The sequence below is a fragment of the Salvia splendens genome, chromosome 8, assembly GCF_004379255.2.
Source record: "Salvia splendens isolate huo1 chromosome 8, SspV2, whole genome shotgun sequence".
Taxonomy (NCBI): domain Eukaryota; kingdom Viridiplantae; phylum Streptophyta; class Magnoliopsida; order Lamiales; family Lamiaceae; genus Salvia; species Salvia splendens.
Window position 1 is genome coordinate 27,637,928 of NC_056039.1, and position 22,102 is coordinate 27,660,029.

The 22,102-nt window shown below is 41.3% G+C and overlaps 1 protein-coding gene and 1 non-coding gene across 2 annotated transcripts; both read left to right on the plus strand.

Annotated features, from left to right (window-relative positions):
* Positions 1–6,988: 6,988 nt before the first annotated feature.
* LOC121743458 (zinc transporter 1-like) lies at positions 6,989–8,534 on the plus strand. The gene is made up of 3 exons (XM_042136766.1): positions 6,989–7,691; positions 7,961–8,110; positions 8,284–8,534. Exons 1-3 carry the CDS (start codon positions 7,077–7,079, stop codon positions 8,296–8,298), a joined length of 780 nt encoding a protein of 259 aa, XP_041992700.1. The 5' UTR covers positions 6,989–7,076; the 3' UTR covers positions 8,299–8,534.
* A 7,479-nt stretch (positions 8,535–16,013) lies between these two features.
* Positions 16,014–16,097, plus strand: LOC121746300. Its single transcript, XR_006038999.1, has one exon. It is a non-coding gene; the product is annotated as a small nucleolar RNA SNORD96 family (small nucleolar RNA).
* The last annotated feature ends 6,005 nt before the right edge of the window (positions 16,098–22,102 follow it).

Consider the following 22,102-nt stretch of genomic DNA (forward strand, 5'->3'; position numbering starts at 1 on the left):
ACAACGAACCCGGGTACCACGTACCCGGATGTATATTCACCGAGACCGTGAACAAGCTGCCTTGCGGAACAAGCTGCCAAGAGGAACAACACACTCGCCTCCAAGCCGATCTAATCGAAGAAATTTGGACTCGCAACAACGTTTTCCAGCATTGACGTTATGTTTTTATGTATTTTATTTTCAGTTTGAAAATTTATATGTTGTAATTTTGCAGTATTCGATGAAATTAAATTTTCCGTGTCATAAATTTTTAGTGTTTTTTATTTTACTTTCAAAATAGGTTGGAGTTGTGAATAGTGTCATTTATTAGTTGCTGCCCGGGCCGCAACCTGCAGGGTTACAGCAGTTGGAGCCTGGGCCGCAACTGTAGAATAATGATGACGTGGAGGGGACTTGGGGCCGGAAATGGGGACGGGGTTTCTGATGCCCTTAGGGGCGGTGTCTCCTTTCCTTCAGGTCTCGAGATCAATTCCATAAGCGACGATTTTTGTTCAATTTTACACCAGTAATTATGTTAATATTCATAATTTTAATATTCATTATATTCATAATAAAAGATTTTAAAAATAATTATTGTATTCTATTTGTTACTTAAACATTATAAACGTTTCTATCCATTATACTTACGGAAAATATCAATTATTTTTACCCATGCACGAGCATCGAAAAAATTATACTCTCTCAGTCCCACAAGAATATGCACTATTTCCTTTTAATCCGTCACATAAGAATATGCACTTTCCAATTTTAGAAAATCTTTTCACTCTAATGAAGTGAGTCATTCTCCCCTAACAATACTTTACTTACGGAATATCCAAAATTCCTAGCTACATAAAATTAAATTATTGGAGTCTACTTATGGCTGACAAGAGAGACCAACATTAGCGGATAGCACAGAAGGTTCCCACGGCGGTACACCAAAGCAAACCCACAATCAAGCTTCTAAAACAGAGAGAAAAGGCAAAGTTAAATAAAGCAGTAATCCTTTATTTTTATACACAAATCAAAAAGCAAGAGACATAATAACCACATCATGAGGCAATGAGAGTTCTTTAACGGTCAATGTAAACTACGTCCACAGTGCCACTGTTAGAGTGTCCACAATGGTGGCCCTTGAAAGCCACTAAATGTGGCCCGACCATCATTCGTGGCTCTCTTGTGGCCTTCACAATGATAAAGGCAACGAAATGTATAAAAACAATAGGGCCACGAAATGTGGCCCTCTCCAAAAAATAAAATTAATTTGTTTGCTTTTGTAATAATATTTTTTAATTTATGTCTAATAAATTTTATTAGTCTTTAAATTTATGATATTTATAAATTTAATTAAAATAAAATAATTTGGATTGTAAACAAAAAAAATTCACAACCTAAAAAAAATGTAACAATAATTTCGTTGTATTATATTAAAATAGGAAAATTATACAACGAAAGTGATCTAGTTTAAAAACACTGGGGGAAACCCAAATCACTCTACGGCGCTACTTCTACGGTTCCAGACCTCTTCAATCATATCAGCCTGCAGTGATGAATGCGATATTTGGCTCCGCATGTCGGTGTACCGCTGGATCAAGTATTCATTACTACGTGGTACACCCATCTGCAGGGGCTCCATGGCAGTACCCGAGCTCGAATTAGCACCATCTTCCTGTTGGAAATATTGTAGCCTTTACACGGGAAAACTCTTGCTATTACAAAAGAACAAAACTGGAAGGTAAAATAATATAAATTATAACGAAAGTAAAGAGATGCAAACTATAGTATTCTTCAAGTCGAGTCGAGGTATCCCTCTCTCCGCAAGACGAAATACGCCCCGGCTAGTGCTCACGGATTGGCGTAATGTCCCCAAAGATGAAACGACTTTCCTCCTATCGAGTTGAAGCACCTCAAACTCGTAGGCTCCGGCGAACTTGAATTGGAGGTGAGAACCGAGCAATGCAATGCTCCTAATGCGAACTAGAATGCTTGAGCTATGAGAGAAGAGAGAATGATTGTAGAATGTGTTGTGGTGTATTCTACTCTCCCAAGCTCCACCTATTTATAGGATAGGGGAGGCCACCTCAAAGGTCTTGGCATTAAGGGACACCATAAACCAAAATGAGGTTACACCAAATGAAAGGCCAAAGGACTTAGGAATTTGAAAAAATCCCTCATATTTTACACGTTTTTCCTACAATCCCCCACATTGGTTAGAGCGCTGCAAGCTCAAACCAACACCAGACACAAATGCATGCATGCAGACTCTATGCTCAGTTCTCGAGAAACAATACTGTATTTGGAGAGGTAACTTGTGGTTTTGAACCTTCCATAGTCAACACTATCGGACATACCGGCGGACTAGTGGACGCGATGCCTTGAACTATTCCTCCTTAGTGTATGCCTAGTCAATAGCATCAACACAATATAGTCTCAACTCCATCAGTTCTCACGTTTGTGTCCGTTTCGGCCGTGGAACACCTCTTTGGAATTCATAAGTGACTCACACACACGAAGCGGCCTCACTTCTCACTTACATAGGTGATTCTTTCATGAGTATCCTGCCATACTGCATCTCCTTGAGATTTCAAGAATCATTAAAAGTCAAAAGACTTAACCTCTTACCACGTGCAGGTTACAAACACTCAGTGCTTTCTAAAGAATGGGCGAAGATTAAAATCTTCTGAGTGTTACAGCTAGATTTGTATAGCTTCGTTTTCCCATTGAACCAATCCCATGGGATCTCCAATCGTATGGTTGGGTTACCACTATACTCATCTTTTAAGATGTGGTTTTCAGTCCCATTCCTTTTAGCAATTTATGCATTTGATCACGGTTTAAACTTTTTGTTAACGGATCCGCTAAGTTATCCACTGACTTTACATAGTCAACTGAGATAATACCACTTGTGATCAATTGCCTGACGGTATTATGTCGCCGACAAATATGTCGAGACTTACCATTGTATAAGCCACTGTGTGCTCTACCTATAGCTGCTTGGCTATCACAGTGTATCACTACTGTCGGCACTGGCTTCTTCCAACATGGAATATCTTCTAGGAAGTTTCTAAGCCACTCGACTTCTTCCCCTGCTTTATCCAAAGCGATAAACTCAAATTCCATGGTGGAACGAGCAATACACGTCTGTTTCGTTGATTTCCACGAGACAGCACCACCCCCCACAGTGAACACATACCCACTTGTAGAAAATGAGTCTTTTGAATCAGAGATCCAATTTGCATCACAGTACCCTTCAAGTACTTGGGGATATCTTGTGTAATCATCTATAAATGTGATGAAGTACTTTTTACCACCTCTAGTTTGCACAAATTTTAAATCACATACGTCTGTATGGATTAACTCTAGAGGTTTTGTGCTCCGTTCTACCGAGCGAAACGGTAGCTTGGTCATTTTTGCTTCAACACAGACTTCACATTTTTCTTGTGAGTTAAACTTATCTACTTTTAGTAAATTAAGATTTACTAATCTTTTTATAGCATTTAGATTTACATGTCCCAATCTATTATGCCATAAATCAGAGCTTTCAAGCAAATAAGAGGATGTGTCATATTCCTTATTGCTTAATCCTTTTCCACGGTGAATGACCGTAACATTCAGCTCAAAAAGTCCATTTACTAGGTGGCCTTCACCTATGAACTTTCCATACTTGGTCAATAAAACCTTTTCACACTCAAATTCTAGTGAAAATCCATGATTTACTAGAAGTGAGCCTGACACCAAATTATTTCGGATGTCTGGGACATGCAGTACATCCTTAAGGGTAAGAACTTTTCCAGATCCTAATTTTAGGAACACATTACCCACACCAACCACCTCGGAAGAGGCTTGGTTTCCCATACGTACTTTTCTACCTCCAACAGATTTGTAAGTAGAAAAAACGCTTCTCTCGGAGCACACATGACATGTGGCACCCGTATCAACAAATCATTCATTTGGATTATTACCATGGTCCACGTCGGAGACCACTGCGATCACCTCGTGATCTTAGTTGTTTATAACAACACGTTCAAATAATTTGTACAGTATTGTTTCCAACAATAAGTACACAATTATATTGAACCAAATGTGCTTTGGTATATTCATCAACCCATGCATCCCAATTACTACTACCAAATCTAAATTGGTCTTGCTTGTCAAATGACAAACGATAAACATCATTCTCAAGAGAATAGATCTCAAGGAATTAACCACTCCATAGCGCATCGACATTGCGACCGTCCGTTGCTTTATTCCAGCTTTGAATTTCATGCTTCCTCCAGCTTCGGTCGACATGATTTCAACAAGAGTACAATATTTCTTCTTCCAGATCACCATTCAGAAACGCAGTTTTCACATCCATTTGGTGAATCTCAAGATTGTGCAAAGCAGCAATCGCAAGAAGCACCCGAATGGAAGTGATTCTCGTAACAGGTGAATAGGTATCAAAAAAGTCATGCCCTTCTTTCTGCTTAAAGCCTTGGACAACTAGGCGAGCTTTGTACTTATCTATAGTACCATCGGGCTTATATTTCCTTTTCAGAATCCACTTGCACCCTAAAGTCTTACAGCCTTCAGGTAAGTCTACTAACACCCAGGTGTTATTTCTCATGATGGATTCAATCTCACTGTTGATAGCTTCTTGCCACCACGCTGCGTCTGGGCCAGACAAAGCTTCCGCCACTGACTTTGGTTCGTCATCCAACATAAAAGTTATGAAGTCGGGACCAAATGTCTTAGCAACTTTAACTCTTTTACCACGTCTTGGTTCAACATCCTCAGGACTTGACCTCGTCCTTTTTGGAGGATTAGAACTAGTGGATTCATCCATCATTCTTTCACTAGAACGATCCTCTTGCCTCTTACAAGGGTAAACATTCTCAAAGAATATAGCATTCCTTGACTCAATCGTTGTTCCTTCAGCCACGCCAAGCACAGCTGACCTATAGACTAGGAAACGATATGCACTACTATTAAGTGCATGGCCAATAAAGATGCAATCGACTGTTTTAGGCCTATTGCAACTTGTTTCGGAGGTGGCACTTCTACCTTCGCTAAACACCCCCACACTTTGAGGTATGAATACGAAGGTTTCTTCCCTTTCCACAACTCATAAGGAGTTACATCCCTATTTTTTAGTGGAATTTTGTTCAGGATATGATTCGCTGTTAACACAGCCTCCCCCCACATGTTCTGGGGTAATCCTGAATTAATCAACAAAGCATTCATCATCTCTTTTAGTGTTCGATTTTTGCGTTCAGCAACACCATTTGATTGAGGAGAATATGGAGCTGTGGTTTGGTGAATTATACCACTTGCATGACATAATTCTGCAAACGGAGCTACATACTCACCACCTCTATCACTTCGAACACACTTAATTCGACAATTAAGTTGATTTTCGGCTTCATTTTTGAAGTCTTTAAACGCTTCAATTGCCTCATCTTTACTTCTTAATAAGTAAAGGTAATCCTTCGGTGTCCACCGCTCTGCAGCTAATCCTTCTTTAAACATTCTCGAATTAGCACCATCTTCCGGTGTCCACCGCTCTGCAGCTAATCCTTCGTCATCTATTATCATATTGTGCAATATGATACATGCAGTCATGATGTCTGTGACATCATTTTCGTGCCATTGTCGAGCCGGACACCGTATAATTGCCCATCGCGCTTGGAGTACACCAAAAGCTCGCTCCACATCCTTCCTAGCACCCTCTTGTTTTTTCGCGAAGTAGGTTTGCTTCGGTCCAACGGGTTGTCGGATCGTCTTCACAAACACGGGCTAGCGAGGGTATATCCCATCGGCAAAAAAAAAATAAAAAATAAATCCCGCGGCCGCGGCTCACCCTCGGCTCCCGGCCCTGCGCCCCGGCTCTCGGCTCTATGCAATGGGGTGCCGCGCACCGCCCGCGGCTCCCCCATTATGGACACTCTTAGGGATTTGGATGACAACATTTTGTCTCCATCTCTCTCCAAACCTAGAATTATATTTTCCACCTAATTTAAATCATCACTACTTTTACAACTTCAAACTTTTTTGTCCAATTTCTCTCCACTATGTTTGCTGCCCTATCTCATTAATTCAGATTGAACTACTAAACGGAATAATTTATATTTATAGACTATTAATCTTTCGACCAACTTTTGCACATTATAGAAAAAAATGCATTTAAACAAAGGTTCATAGTATAGCATCAAAAAAATATATTCCCAAAATCCAATGGTCTAAAAGTGTAATAGAGTACTAAAATGAGTGTACCCAACCATCTGAAAATAATTATAAAGTGAATGGAACCTAGCTAACAACCAATGATCTTAATCTCACAAATTTACATGGTGATGGTGGGTTACAATAATTTATATAATGATTTCTATAATTTCGCAATGACAGCCCTTTACACTCATATAGCAACTTTTGGTTCAAGGAAAGGGATGTATAACTACAGTTTATTAAAGCTTAAGTTGAACTGTTATTCTCTGTTCAACTTCTTTCTATTCTGATACTTTTAAAAGTACTACTACTTGTGTACATCGTTTGATTATTTTACTTGTTGTAGCCATGTTTTTTATTTATTTATTTTGACCATTTGTAAAACCCCCCAAATATTCTATTTTTTTCTGAATAATTTTAAAAATAATAACATATCCAATTACTATAAGTTACTACATATTAATTAGATAGAAATTAGTATGTTTTAGTTACAACGTTGATAGTACTATAAATTAAGTTGGGAAAAACAGTTGAAATGAGTTTCCGGGTGTGGATTCTCATAATTTAGCAGACTATCACGAGAGGCACAGTTATTATGAGTGTATGTACAATGTGAGAGTTCCTTTTTAATTTTGCTAGTGACAGTGGTGATAGATGATGCGTTTGGGTGTTGAAAAATACTTGGGAACAGTTGAACCAAAAAGGCAAATTAAAGAAAAGAAAATAAAATTGGTATGTTGCCTATTGACCATCCATATATATACTATACTTAATTGGGCACTCAAATTATTCTGATTAGCAAGAGCCACCCTTTTCCCACAACTCTACTACTACAAAGCAAACCTCTTCTTTCCTCTCAACATCACCAAAAAATCTCTTCTCCTCTCCTCCCCATGAGCTCCCACAAACTCATAATCCTACCATCTCTTCTTCTGCTCCTCCTCCTCCTTCCCCATGTTTCCGCCGACTGCGGCGGCCATGGTGACGACCAAGCGCAGCGCCGCAACCACACCGAAGCGCTCAGGTACAAGCTGGCGTCAATAGGCTCGGTTCTGTGCGCGGGCGCGGTCGGCGTGAGCCTCCCGATCCTCGGGCGGAGATTCGAGGTGCTGAGGCCGGAAAACGACGTGTTCTTCATGATCAAGGCTTTCGCGGCAGGGGTGATACTGGCGACCGGATTCGTGCACATCCTCCCCGACGCATTTCGCAGCCTGTCGTCGCCCTGCCTCGGGGAGGATCCGTGGGGGAAGTTCCCGTTCGCCGGATTCGTGGCGATGATGGCGGCGATCGGGACGCTGGTGGTGGACACGGTGGCCACCAGCTTCTACAAGAGCACGCACTTAGACAAATCGAAGCTCGTCGACGAGGAGGCTTCCGGCGACGGCCACGATGGCCACGTGCACGTGCACACTCATTCCACGCACGGCCTCGTGAATGGCGCGGCCTCCGCGGCTCCGTTGCTTGACATGAGCGTGTCGGATCTAGTCCGACAGCGCATAATATCACAGGTATGTATACTAATTTGTTTGCTACTGTATACATACTCCCTCTGTCCCATAAATTCCTACTTTTATAATATACTCTCTTTTACAATAAAATATGTATGAGAATGAGTTAGTGGAATATGAGGTACAATACTAAAAATGGTAAAAAGAAAAATATGACAAACTTTCTAGAATCGGGAAAGTAGTATCTATATATATATATATATATATATATATATATATATGAATATATGTGAATGGATCATGGATGGTGATTGTTGGTGTTGGTGTAGGTTTTGGAGGTAGGGATTGTGGTTCACTCAGTGATAATCGGATTGTCGCTGGGAGCATCGGAGAGCGTTGAGACGATCAAGCCGTTGCTGGCGGCGCTTTCGTTCCACCAGTTCTTTGAAGGGATGGGGCTTGGTGGCTGCATTTCCCAGGTTGCTAAATTTAATATCCGTTTGCTTTAGTCTAAAATGAGTTAAAATGTGTATTATTATTATTATATTGTCTTATGTATCTTTCTTATGTGGCCCCACCTTTTCCTTGTTTTTACAAGAAAAAAATGGAGATAGTGGATTATATAAATTGTCCATGTGTTTTGTGTGATTAGGCGAAATTCAAGTAGGTGACGACGACGATTATGATGATGTTCTTCTCGGTGACAACGCCAATAGGGATCGCAGCCGGGATCGGAATATCAAGCGTATACGAAGAGAACAGCCCCAAGGCTCTAATAGTTGAAGGGATTTTGAATTTTGCATCAGCTGGGATACTTAGTTTACTGTAGAATTGTATAATTGTGTGTGTTTTATTAACAATGAAGTAAATACATCATATATAGACCTAGGGAGTATTATACAAGGTAAGATTTCCTCAATCAAATCTCCCTAATTTGCCGTCTAAATATCTTGTCTAATCTTCTCCTGATTTGATGTAATCTTCTTTATTTCTTGCGTGATATTCTCTAATCTCCAACACTCCCTCTCAAGTTAAGTGACGGGATCCCCAAAACTTAACTTGCCCAAAACTTCGTGAAAGTTCTTCGCAGATACGGCCTTGGTCAAGATGTCTGCTAGTTGATCTTCGGACTTTACATATGGAATCTCAACAATTTTCTCTTCAAGGTTTTCCTTTATGAAATGTCGGTCGATCTCGACGTGTTTGGTTCTGTCGTGCTGTACTGGATTCTCTGAAATACTGATCGCTGCCTTATTGTCACAGAGTAGCTTGCAAGTCTTCTGTGATTCAAGGTTCAATTCCTTCATCACCCTCCTAAGCCAAAAGGATTTCAGTGAGACCACTTTTTATACCTTGGAATTCAGCTTCTGCACTCGACAGGGCCACAACTTTCTGCTTCTTGCTCCTCCAAGTGACCAAATTTCCTCCCACAAAGGTAAAGTATCCTCCTGTCGATCGCCTATCAATCGGGTTTCCTGCCCAATCTGCATCGGTGTATCCATGAATGTCGAGATGTCCATTCTTCCGGAACAGTATTCCGTGCCCGGTGGTTCCCTTCAGATATCGTACTACTCGGAGTGCCGCCTCCCAATGCTCTTCCTGTGGATTATGCATAAACTGACTAAGTACCCCAACTGCATATGCAATATCCGGCCGAGTGTGAGAGAGGTAGATGAGCTTTCCCACTAGTCTCTGGTATCTCCCCCGATCAGCCGACGCTGCTCCTTTGATTATTTGAAGGCCGTGATTCTGCACCATGGGAGTATCCGCTGGTTTGCACTCAAACATCCATATTTCTGTCAAGAGGTCGAGAACGTACTTGCGTTGACTAATGAAGATTCCTTTCCCAGATCTAAGCACCTCGATCCCAAGGAAGTATTTGAGGTCTCCTAGGTTCTTCATCTCGAACTCTGTAGCCAAATGCCCTTGAGGTCGCTTATTTCCTCTATATCATCCCCTGTAATGATCATATCATCCACGTAAATTATCAGGCAAGTGATCTTTTCTCCTCTTCGCTTGATGAACAGGGTGTGATCCGAGTTACTCTGTTGATAGCTGTATCGTTTCATTACATCCGTGAATCTTCCGAACCAAGCTCTCGGGGACTGCTTCAACCCATATAGAGTTATCTTTAACTTGCACACCTTGTTCTGTCCGAATTCCTCTTCAAAGCCCGGAGGGGCCTCCATATAGATAGGATCCTTCAATTCTCCATGAAGGAAGGCATTAGTGACGTCATACTGATGAAGTGGCCAATCTCTGTTTGCTGCAACGGACAGTAAAACTCTTACCGTGTTCATTTTTGCGACTGGGGAGAATGTCTCTGAATAATCCACTCCTTGAGTTTGCGTATACCCCTTTGCCACTAATCGGGCCTTGTATCGCTCGATACTCCCATCTGGTCTCCGTTTAATTGTGAAGACCCACCTGCACCCCACTGTATGTTTTCCATCAGGCAACGGGCCTACTTCCCAAGTTCCATTTCACTTTAGTGCTTTCATCTCGACAAGCATTGCCTCCCTCCAGTCCTTGCTTTTGGAGGCTTCTTCAAAGGTTCTTGGAATCTCTTCTTCACATAGTGCTGTATGGAACGCCCTTGCCATTTTGGACATGTTGGCTTCAGCAAAGTTGGCCACCGAATATCTGCTTCTCCTCCCTATTCGTTCCGGGGAGTATTTCTTGGGTGGAATTCATCTTGTACTTCGTGGAGGGAGTACATATTGCCCTGTGTCCTGATCAATAGAGGTATCTTCTTCCTCTTCTATCTCTGCACTAGGTGAGTCAGGAGTAAAATCTGAACTTTCATGATTCGGACTAGATATTACCTCGGATTCCGTTACGGTTGGATCAGAGGATGGTAGCGGAAGCGTCGTCGGGACTATGGTCTCAGTAGACGGGATCGGCTCAGGAACAGTGCCAGCTTGTTCTGTTGGGTCCGGATCAAAGTTACTTGGCACATACCACCGTAGGGAGTCACTTTCTTGGGTCTCCCCATGTCTTACACTCTCCCCCTAAGGCCCAAGGTGGTAGAAGAATTCGGTTTCAAGGAAGTTACAGTTCATGGTGGTAATAACTCGTTTGGTTTTGGGATCATAACATCTATAGCCCTTCTGGTTAATCCCATACCCCATAAAAACGCATTTAATTTCACACGGGGAAAATTTATTTCGTTCGTTTTTGGGAACATGGACATAGACAGAACAGCCAAAGGTTTTAGGTGGTAAGGACAAGGCTGAGGGAATTTTTGTTAAGGTGGAAAGATGATCTATGGGGGTTTTCGATTCAGTATTTTAGTAGGGAGTCGATTGAGAAGGTAGACTGAGGTAGCGACTGCTTCAGGCCAAAAAATGGGAGGTACTTTCGAGTCAAATAGGAGGGCTCGGGTCATTTCGAGGATGATCCTATTTTTCCGTTCGGCTACCCCGTTTTGTTTTGGTGTGTGGGAACAGGAAGTCTGGTGTACGAACCCATTTTCGGCAAAGAAATTTGTCATAGAACTGTTTAGAAATTCCCCCCCCCCCCATTATCGGATCTTAGAATTTTGACAGACGTCTGAAATTGAGTTTGAATCATTTTATAAAACAGGACGAATTTATCATATACTTCAGATTTATGTTTCATAAAGTAAACCCAAGTAGTTCTACTTCAATCATCAACAAATACCACAAAGTATTTAAAGCCAAAACTAGTTCCTATAGGCGCTGGGCCCGACACATCAGAATGAATCAGGGAAAAAACAGTGTCAACACGTGTATTATTTGGTTTAAACGAGTTTCGGTGGCTCTTGGCCAAAACACATGCTTCACAAGAGAAGTTTTTTGGAACAAAAAGTTTAGGAAATAGGGATTTTAAATAACCCGGAGAGGTATGGCCCATCCGACGGTGCCAGAGCCAAGTATCTTGATTAGTGGATCCGTGAGCAAGCATCGCCGCACCATCTCGTCGAGCAATCTCATCCACAAAGTACAGCCCACGATGCTCAGTGCCACGTCCAATAATCTTCCCCGTCCGGATATCCTGTAACATACAGAAGTTTGGGTGCATTAGCAGAGAGCAATTTAAATTCCTCGTCACATGACTAATTGACATTAACTTCTGAGATAGTTTAGGCACGCAGAGGCAGTTAGGAATAAGAACATTAGGAAAAATTTCTATAGTTCCTGTCCCTTCTACTGGTGTTACTCCTCCACTTGCCGTTTTTATATGTGACTTAGGTGTCTTATGAATTTCTAAAAAATCATTTCTGTCGTATGACATAATATCGGTCGCCCCACAGTCAAAAATCCATCCCGTGTCATAACAATATCACAATCCTGGGCTTCATATGCATATGATAAACTTTCTAGGGGTGCAAATGAGTTTCTGCAAATAATGGGGTCGATTCTGCAATTATCATGATGGGGTCCTTTTTCATAATAACCAGAGCCTGGGGACTTAATTGAAAGAGGAGTGTTACTAGGGTTAGGGATTTCGATCCCCAACCCTTAACCTGTCTCTCCTCCGCCTCCATCTAATCGGAGTGATGCCTCCATGGCTGATGCCGTCTTCACCCCACCACCACCGTCGCCGCGCCTGCTACCACCGGTTGGGAGACCTCCATTATCCGGTCCTTTCTCCTGGAACCCGGTCGTTTCTCGGCCTCCTTCGTTCTGGTTTCTTCCTCCGCTTTCGGTTCCAATGGCGACTTTCGCCTTTCAGGTCTTTTCCTCTTCCCACCACTCCAGATATCCCACCAATTGAAAGCACGTCTCTTTTGTGTGTTTGTGCATTCCACAGTGCAAACACCAGAGCTTGGACTTATCTGGTTTGCCGTTTCCCCGGCGGTTGGCGGCGGAGCGCGACGGAGGTGGCTGACCCCTGTTCTGTGGCTGTGATGGGCGGTATTCTCGAGCTCCAAATCCGAATCCGACTCCCCCCGATGATGTCTCGTTTCCGACCGCGATGGAGGTTGAATCGGACGCCTGTGACATGACTTTAAGTCGAGCTGCATCCCGTTTCACCCATCCATACGCTACGTCGGCTGAGGGGTAAGGCTCTTCCTTGAGGATTTCGCGTCAGATCCAATCGTATTTCTCATTGAGTCCGGTGAGAAATTTAAACAGCCGCAGTTCCGATTTGATTTCTCGGTATTGTTCTACTCCTTTATCGCAACAATTGACTGTTTTGTGTGAGCACCGATCGATGTTGATCCAAAGGCCGTGCAATCGGCTCCAGTAGGCTTCCAGCGTTGAGTCCCCTTGTATTATCTTGCTTGCTTTGTCTCGCAGGTTGTATATCAAATACGAGTCCGATGAACTCGCAAACGTTACAGCGAGTGTGTCCCATAGCGACTTCGCTGTCTGATGATGTGTGAAATCCGCTATGAGATTGGTCTCCATATTGTCAATAATCCAGGAAAAGACTATTAAGTCTATTTCCTCCCAATCGGTGAAACCGACTTCGTCTGGTTTTGGTGGAGATGGTACTCCGGAAATATGGCGGTAGACTCCTCGACCGCTAATGGACACCTTCATTAATCGTGCCCATAGTGAGTAATTTGAGCCGTTCAACTTGAAGGCTATGGTAACACTCTTACTCGATCTAATCTTTTCGGCGATTGGTTCGATTTGGGGTTTTTCTGGTTTGTCGTCTGCCATTTTCAGGTTTGGGCTGTTTCTTCTCGCCGTTTCGGTCGAGAGAGGTATGTTTTCGAGGCTATGATGATACTTTTCTGAGCCTAACCTGCTCGGATGCCATGTAGAATTGTATAATTGTGTGTGTTTTATTAACAATGAAGTAAATACATCATATATAGACCTAGGGAGTATTATACAAGCTAAGATTTCCTCAATCAAATCTCCCTAATTTGCCGTCTAAATATCTCGTCTAATCTTCTCCTGATTTGATGTAATCTTCTTTATTTCTTGCGTGATATTCTCTAATCTCCAACAGTTTACATGGCGCTGGTGGATCTGTTAGCAGCAGATTTCATGAACCCAAGGATGCAGAGCAATCACTTCTTCTAGGTGCTGGAACTCTGTCTTTTTTAGCCAAATGGACTTAGACTTACTTAGACTTGCTTCTTCTTTCTTGCCTTGTTCTCACGATCACAATCACAATCACAATGACATTCACCCAATTATTCATATTCTCAAGACTGTGTGTGTGTGTAAAATTAAGAAAAAAGAGCATTCAAACATATATATATCCGGTCATCACCCTTTTGCCATTGCTTTCATTCCTTAATACTAAATCTGAATATATACATACATCATCCTTGTGCGGATTTGTAGTGTTGAATCACCTAGGTCACAAGTTGTTACAAAATGTTAGGCCTCTGTAGCAGATACTACTATAATTCTGGAAATTCAGCGAATAGATTCGAGGGAGTTTAACTTAATTATTGCCATTACGTTTGGTCTTTGGTGCAGTTGCTATGTTTTTCCGTATTTGGCATACTACATTATCAACCGAGTGAGCTCAGGGGAGTATATGGTAAAACGTCAATTTCTAATAAGATTACCTTAGCACAATTTATCTTCAATGCCAGAGAGATGAGAAACAATTACAAACTCTAACTTCCATATTACATTTGGTAACATGAAAATGAAGGCGTGGATTTCAAATTGAAGCATTCAATTTGAAATCCACTGTTTAATAGATCACATAAATATTTGAATATTAAATTGATTTTTAATTTCAAACCCTCTCAATTTTACAATTTAAATTAAATAAATGTCAATATCAAATTTTAGTTAAGTCAATTCTAACACAATTCCAATTCCAATTCTATTGTACTACTCCATCCGCCGCATTCAAGATGTCTACCTTTCATTTTTAGTTTATCTCATTAGATGTATATTCTCTATATTTAGAAATAAATCTCTTTTTCCTCTCTTTTTATTAAAATATTTAACTAGTACATTTTTCTTTCTACATATTTTACCTAACAACTCTTCCTAAAATCTAGTATCACTCAAGAATGTGAACATCCTGGAGGTAGTAGTATCATTTATTTGGTTATTCTATTAATCATTTGTTTTCCTTCATATTATACTATCTTGAGTGGAACGGAGGTAATATCGTTAATTTGGTCATTCTATCATTCATTTGTTTTCCTTTGTATTATACTTTATTAATCCAGCTAAGTTTGAGGGTATTTTAAATTTTAAATAAAAAAGTTAATACCAAACACAATAAAGAAAAAAGAATAGAAAACATGCTTATGATGTGTTTAATACACTGCAGCAAGTGCCGTGTTCTCTTCCCATCGCGGTTTCTACAACCACGTGAAAAATGGTACTCCCTCCGTTCCATAGTAGATGACACACTTGGTGATTGACACGGGATTTTAGGAGATGTTGTGTGTTGATGGAGAAAGAAAATAATACATTTATATTAATGTGAGAGAGCTTTTTCAAAAAAATGAAATGTGACATCTTTTATGGGACAAACTAAAAAAGAAAGTGTGACATCTATAATAGGACGGAGAGAGTAATTAACTACCGAAGTTGTGGAAAATCAATTATTATGAGAAAAAAAACATTAATCAGTTGGTCACTAGTTTTGTTTATCATGTTTACCTCCGTTCTTTAAAAATAAAATTTTTGAAAATGGTACGAATTTTAATGAATAATTGATAAGACAAGAGATAATAGTTGATAAAGTAATATAGAGGAAAAGAATGGATAAAGAAAAGAGTGATTAAGAGAAAAAAAATAGTGAAAGTAATGTTAATGGATGGGGAGATACACGTGTTAAAATAGAAAGTTTTATTTTGAAAGAACGACAAAATAGTTTTATTTTTAAGGAATATGTTTTTATTCAAGCGTAATTCCCCTAGAATTAATCGAGCTATTGGGCTGTAGCCCAAATAAGGGCTAGATAAAAACAATTTAGGGCTCCGTTAAAATAAATTAAATAGTTGGATCAGATCTGACGGCTACAAACGAATTGCTTACATGTATAGATAGCCCTTTCATTCAGTTGAATCGCCACACCTGAGCTGAGCTTCAGCTGCGTACTCCGAAATGTCATTCAATGCTTATGAATGTAAACTATGTAAGTAATCATCGCACACGTTTTTACGTATTAGGCTTTCATTGCTTTCGAATTCGATTTTTAGAAGTGGTATGTTATTCCGCGACGATTTATGTAAAATCGGGGCGAGCGTAGATCCATGTTCGCATAACCTGGATTGAATCGTCGCCAGAGAAAGCTTTTCCTTTGTTGAGATCTACGGCTTCGCCGCAGATTTCCGAAGGTAAGCGTTGTCATATCCTATCGCCTTGGGTAGCGGGTTGCTGCGATTAGCTCTTGGGATTGGCCATGAGAAAAACATTCAATTCATTCTCCTTTTCTCTGATTGTTTTTTGTTTTCTCGAAATTGATTTGGATTTTGAGTTGCCTGTGATGAAATCTCTTATCAAATTACACCATCTTTCGGGACTGAGTTTCCTGTGATGATATTCTGCAATTCTGAGGCATTTTGAAAGCATATTTCATTTATAAAATTAATGATTTGTGGTGCTTATTGACGGTCCAGTGCTGTTTAGTTCGATTAACAGTACTTAACATTATCATAAGCTATAGAAATTCTGAGCCGCCTTTCGTCTTTCGTGCCTTTTCTCTTTATGAGATTCGGCTAACCTTGATGCGGCTCTCATTTTTCCTAATTTATGGGGTAATAATTCTCTATTTATTTTTTGTTTATATTAGTTTTAAAAAGAGTGAACTGCACCAAATGGCCATAACTTTTCGCTATGTAACGGCAGAGACCCTAACTTTTAAAAATGTAACGGCAGAGACCCTAACTTTTAAAAATCCCACCAGAGGGATCTAACAAAATATGTAATCACAAATCGTGTATTTTCGGACCAGCACAAATCGTGTATTTTCGGACCATAATACCCTCAGGGCTTGGAAGGGCAAAACCGGCCTTTTGTATGGCCACCACTGCTGCATGGACTGTTGATGGGATCTGCGAAAAGATTTGATGTGACTGCAAAGCATGGTTCTTGTCCCCTATTATTTTCAAACCCTCGGACCTGCATTGTAATATCCAATTTTGTAGCCATTTCGCCAAAACAATTAGGCGGTAGTTTCTCTTTCATTTTTCCCTCCAATCCACTTTAACTGCATCATTTTCGTCTGCATAACCGTATCTCACCACAATTTTCTACTAATTCCCGAAAAACGCCGCTGCTTTTCACGCTATTTTCATCAATGCCTCCAAAACGGAGACGAAGTTCTGGCCGTAGTTCTTCAAGGGGCAAAAAGAAGCTGCCAACGCCATCTTCTGCGTCACCATCACCTCTGGCATCACCTGGATACGGTAGAAGGGGTCGACCGGAGATAATCGACGTAGACCCAGAAACGTGGAGCCTTCGCGATCCTCGGTTGGATTTCTTTATTCCGGAAGACGAATATAGTAAGTTCAAATTTAAAATTCTAAGCAAGCGATTTTGACTGTGATTTAGGGCTCCGAAAATTGGTTGTTTTATGAAATTGTTTTGATGTCATCGCGTTTGGGAAATTAGGACTTTATATGTGAAATCGTTTGGTTTAAATTTGGACAAGATGGATGCTTTGCAGACCGAGTATCCCCAAGCACATCAGTGGCTTTCTGGAGTTGCTCCCAAAGAAAACTGGGTTAAGGCAATTTTCTCTCCACACACTTGTTGTGATGTGCTCCTGAACAACATTTGTGAGACATTCAATTCGAAGATTACATTGGCTCGAGAGAAATCAATTATCAGCATGTTGGGGGAGATTCGAACAAGTCAAATGGAAAGAATTCAGATCAGAGGCCAGTGGATCAAAAGTTACGATCACGCGGTCCCTCCTGTTATCAAGGAGATTGTTGACAAGTGGTACGCGAGGGCGTCATCGTGAAGGGCTACATGGAACGGACAGTCTTTGTACCAAGTAACTGGGCCGTCTGGCCAATATGTAGTCAACATGCGTGATTTCACATGCTCCTGCAGATTGTGGCAGCTAACCGGAATCCCATGCACGCATGCTATCGCAACAATCAACAAGAATGACGACGACGTGACGCGATTCGTCTCTCGATATTATTTGAAGTCCACAATGATCATGCTGTACGAGAATGTCCTTTACCACATCAATGGGGTGGACAATTGGCCCAAGTCTACTTGTGCTGGTGCGTTGGAACTGGCGCCCCCGCGGACAAAGCGACAGCGTGGTAGGCCGAAGAAACGGAGACGTGAGGAGCCCCAGATTCGTCTTCATGCGGACGGAGGTGAGTCATTGCGTCGCACCTTCGTGATGAAATGTCATCGATGCGGTCAAGAAGGTCATAATAGGAGGACATGCAGCAATGATCCTCGGACAGATGCCCGTTCTCAGGTTGGGGAGACTTCGCAGCCCAACGGGTCGCGTGAACGTGGTGAGAGTACTTTGCCAGAATCGTCAAATAGTTGCTGAGAGGTAATATGCAATAAACATATATTCTCTAATTGTACACCGTGCTTTCTCGTATATACTTACTATGCTGTTAAGTGTTGCAGCCTAATGTTTCGAATCCGGGACCAAGCACTCGGACCAGGACTCAGCCTCAGAGATGCGGCTGCCACGGTGATCAAGATTGACGGGCTTTACTTAATTTTAAAACTTTGTGTTTGTTTGGGATGGGTGAACAATTTACAGTGGCAGTGTTGATATGATGTGTATGGTAACTACGAGTTTGTATATTTTGGTGGCAGTCATGATATGATATGTATGTTACAGACTAGTTTGTAACAAATTACTCTAGTATTTTGGTAGAAATGATATCATGACATATTTTGGTGGTATTTGATAAGAGTACTTCGTCGGTTTGTATCCATTTTTTACATAGTATGTGATTGTGATTTCAATCATAGTTGGGTAACTTCATTCGTGATTTCAGGCATAAAGAAAACAATCATCATCAGACATTTGTGGTTTCGGTCATATTTTACTAACCTCAGTTGTGATTTCAGTCATAGTTGAGTAAGAGTAACCTCATTCGTAATTTCAGGCATAGATTAAAACAAAGCTTTGCAAAGCGTAATCAATCCACAGCAGAGGATAACGACGTAGTGAACACGACATAGCTATGTTATAACAGTAGAAAAATTACAATACATAAGAACAAGATAGTGATTTTTAACCGTCGGAGAGTTTTTACCGTTTTACCAATTGTTAGCGCCAAATCGTCACACTCTTCAGTTTTTATGCCCAGTTGTAACTTCAAGGTTTCAACCTCCTCAGTTTCCATGCACAATTTCTCCTGCAGAACACCTTCAAGTACCGATTTGGCTCGAACTTCAGATTCGAATTGGTCTCGCTCAAGTTTCACTCTCTGAAAGTAACTGTCTTGACTTGGGGATAGACTCGCATCAACCCATCGAAAAAACTTGCAATCATCTTCTTGCATAATACTTCCTCATTAATCTTTATGCCAAGAAAATTAATGGAAAAAGGACCAAAATACATGGTTTTAACCTTCCATATTGGGCAGTGATAGTAACGTCTACCCGGGTTAGCAGCCGTCCTAGATGTCACAAGCTCAGCATCAAGATCGTGATTACATTTCACAATTTCGGGACGAGGCCAATTCCAATTGAAGCTTGAGCCGAAAGATTGAGAAGAAGAAGACATTGCAACACGACCTGAATTCAATTTGACAATATAAAATTCAAATCAGCAATGCAAGAATTCAACACGGCCTGGATTCAATTTCGTCGAAAAGATAGCACATAGCACATAGCACAAAAACTAAAATTTCCGCCAAACTGTAAACTTCAACCAAGAACAAAAAAATTTTCCACATGCCCCGACTGTAACCCTACAACCATTAAATTCGACTAAGAATTGCAAATTAGTTTTTCAGATGCTAACCCTACAACAAAAAAATCAACCACCAATTGCAAAATAAAATTCCAGCTGAAATCACTTAAACCCTTGTGGATACCTTAAATTCAGCGAAATCCAGATGAAAACCCGTAATTTCCAGATGCCGAACAGATGCCGAACAAAATATAATCGCCTATTATGTTAGAGAGGGAAATATGAAAGACGAAAATGAAACGGATAGGGAGGGAAAGGAGAAAGAAAATAGGAGAATGGAATTATGACGACTATACTGTTTGACAAGACAGCCCCTGCACATGCAGACTATGTGCAAGCATAGGGAGCAGGTGTAGTACGTAAAAGGTCTAAACTGCCCTTCAGCCCATTTGGGCATTTTCGTCCGAAAAATGGCAAAATATACACGTTTTGTGATTACATATTTTGTTAAATCCCTCTAGTGGGATTTTTAAAAGTTAGGGGCCTCTGCCGTTACACAACGAAAAATTAGGGCCATTTGGTGCCGTTCACTCTTTTAAAAAACTATCTATTTCTCCTTCTAGCTGTGGAGTTCGGTGCTAATTGACGGTCCAGAACTTTTTTGGCAGCTGTTTAAAATAGTTTCATTATAGTCCATACTCCAACCATTACTTGGAATTATGCAATCACATAAATTCATGTCAGTTGATAAATTTTAAACATAATTCACTTGAAAATAGCAATCACAGAAATTTACCTATTATTGGACATGGTGTTTGTTGCAATATGAACAAAAGAATTATACACCAGAACTATTATAATTTGTAGCTATGCATGAAATTAATCCAATTTGGTCTTGAACAAATGGCAATTCACATCAATTATTGAGTGATATTTCTTCTACTGCAATCTATTTGAATATGTTTGAATCATAGACTGTGTGAATTGTGGTCAGTTAGTCAATAGTTTGGGTTGGAAAGATAACTTGAAGTGTCCCAAGTATGTTGGGAAAAGAATGTGTGGAGTCCCAAGTATGTTGGGAAGAGAATAATATTTATAATGTGGAGTTCCAATAAGTATAGTTCCTAGGTATATTAATGTGGAGAGTCCTATAAATACCTATGTACTATGTATCAACAACAATAATCCAAATCAATAAAAATGTAGTCTTCAAGAGTTCTTCAATTTTATTTTCCGCATTTTACTTTTCAACATGGTATCAGAGCAGGTTCGATCCTCGTATGGATCAATCTGTCTCTATAGAAAAAAAAAACCCTCCCAAATATACAACCAAGAATCTGCCCAAATAACCAAACAGCCGTGAAAAAATGATCTCAAACTACTGGGATTTTTACTGGTTCAAACCAAACATACGTCTGCACCATGAGGCCGTCGAGGGAGCAAGAGCATGCCCCGCAGAAATTAAAGGTCGTGGTCATTGTGAACGGAGAAGAGCCAGAGACGCGGGCGCGCAATGGTCGGGAAGGTGCCGACTGATGATTAAGCAAATGCATGAAACATGAGCGACAGCAACGCCACAATAGGAACAGAAAAGGCGAGAGGGCGTCGAAGCGGCGCTGGTGGCGAGGAGGCTGGGCGAAGGCAGTAAGACGCCAACTCTCAACGGCAGCGGAACCCAACAGTGCCGACGAGGTTGCTGCTCTACGAACGACCGACCACGGTGGAGGTGGTAGAGGCGAGAAGTTCGCCGAGAAGCAAGGTCGGCGGTTGAACAGCGCTGGCAGCGGCGATGTTGTGTCACCACGAAACTGAGGAGAGAAAGGCGACGGGAAATTCACGAGGATGCTATTCTGGCGAATTGAGAAAAAAAAGACGAGTAAGAAGAGATGGCCCCAGAGGAACTTGTTGAGACCAGCGGCAATGCATTTTGGAAAGGATGTTAAACAATCGAAGAAACCAGAGGAGTCCTCGGTTTGTCCGTCCGAGGGGGAGAAGAAAAGTATCCGACCGAACAATCCCTCTCCAAATATATGTTGGCTGAGAAGTAAAGGATGCCCGCCGGCTGAGGAGGCGAGAAGACCTAAACCCTCAAGAGAAAAAAACGGAGTAGTCCTTGGTTTGTCCGGCCGAGGGGGAGAGGACTACCACAGCCGAAGAAACCAGAAGGAGGCAGCCTCGTCGGAAGTAGGAAAGAGAGCTGGTGGTGGAACCGGCATGTCTGGAGAAGATTGAGCGACCGAGAAGGGCTGCTGACGGTGAAGGCAGCAGAAAGACCGCAACGGCTGCTGGAGAAGAGTTGTTCGGCACAAGAAGCCGACATCGGAGGAATGAGAAGAAAAAACGTCGAGAGGGCGAGAGCAAAAGCTCGTCGAGATGTCTCTCCGTGCAAAGGGTGGATCCAACCAGAAGTGTACGGCGATTACTCGTCGGAGTTTGGCGCCGCTGAACAGGTTGTCGGCGAGAAGAGAAAAGAGGCACTGTTTGATTGTTTTCTCAATATGGGGTTATCACGTAAAGAAGAAACATGGGCAATTTTGGGCTAGTGTTATTGGGCTCAAGAAAAAAAATAGAAATGAAAAATGGGCTCATAGTTTGAGCTGGAATGGGCCGAGAACAGTCTGAAAGAAAGCTCCTCGACACGAGTCGAAACTGTCCGAATGAGCTCCTCGACAAGAGTAAAAACTGTCAGTCAGAAAAAAAGCTCCTCGACACGAGTA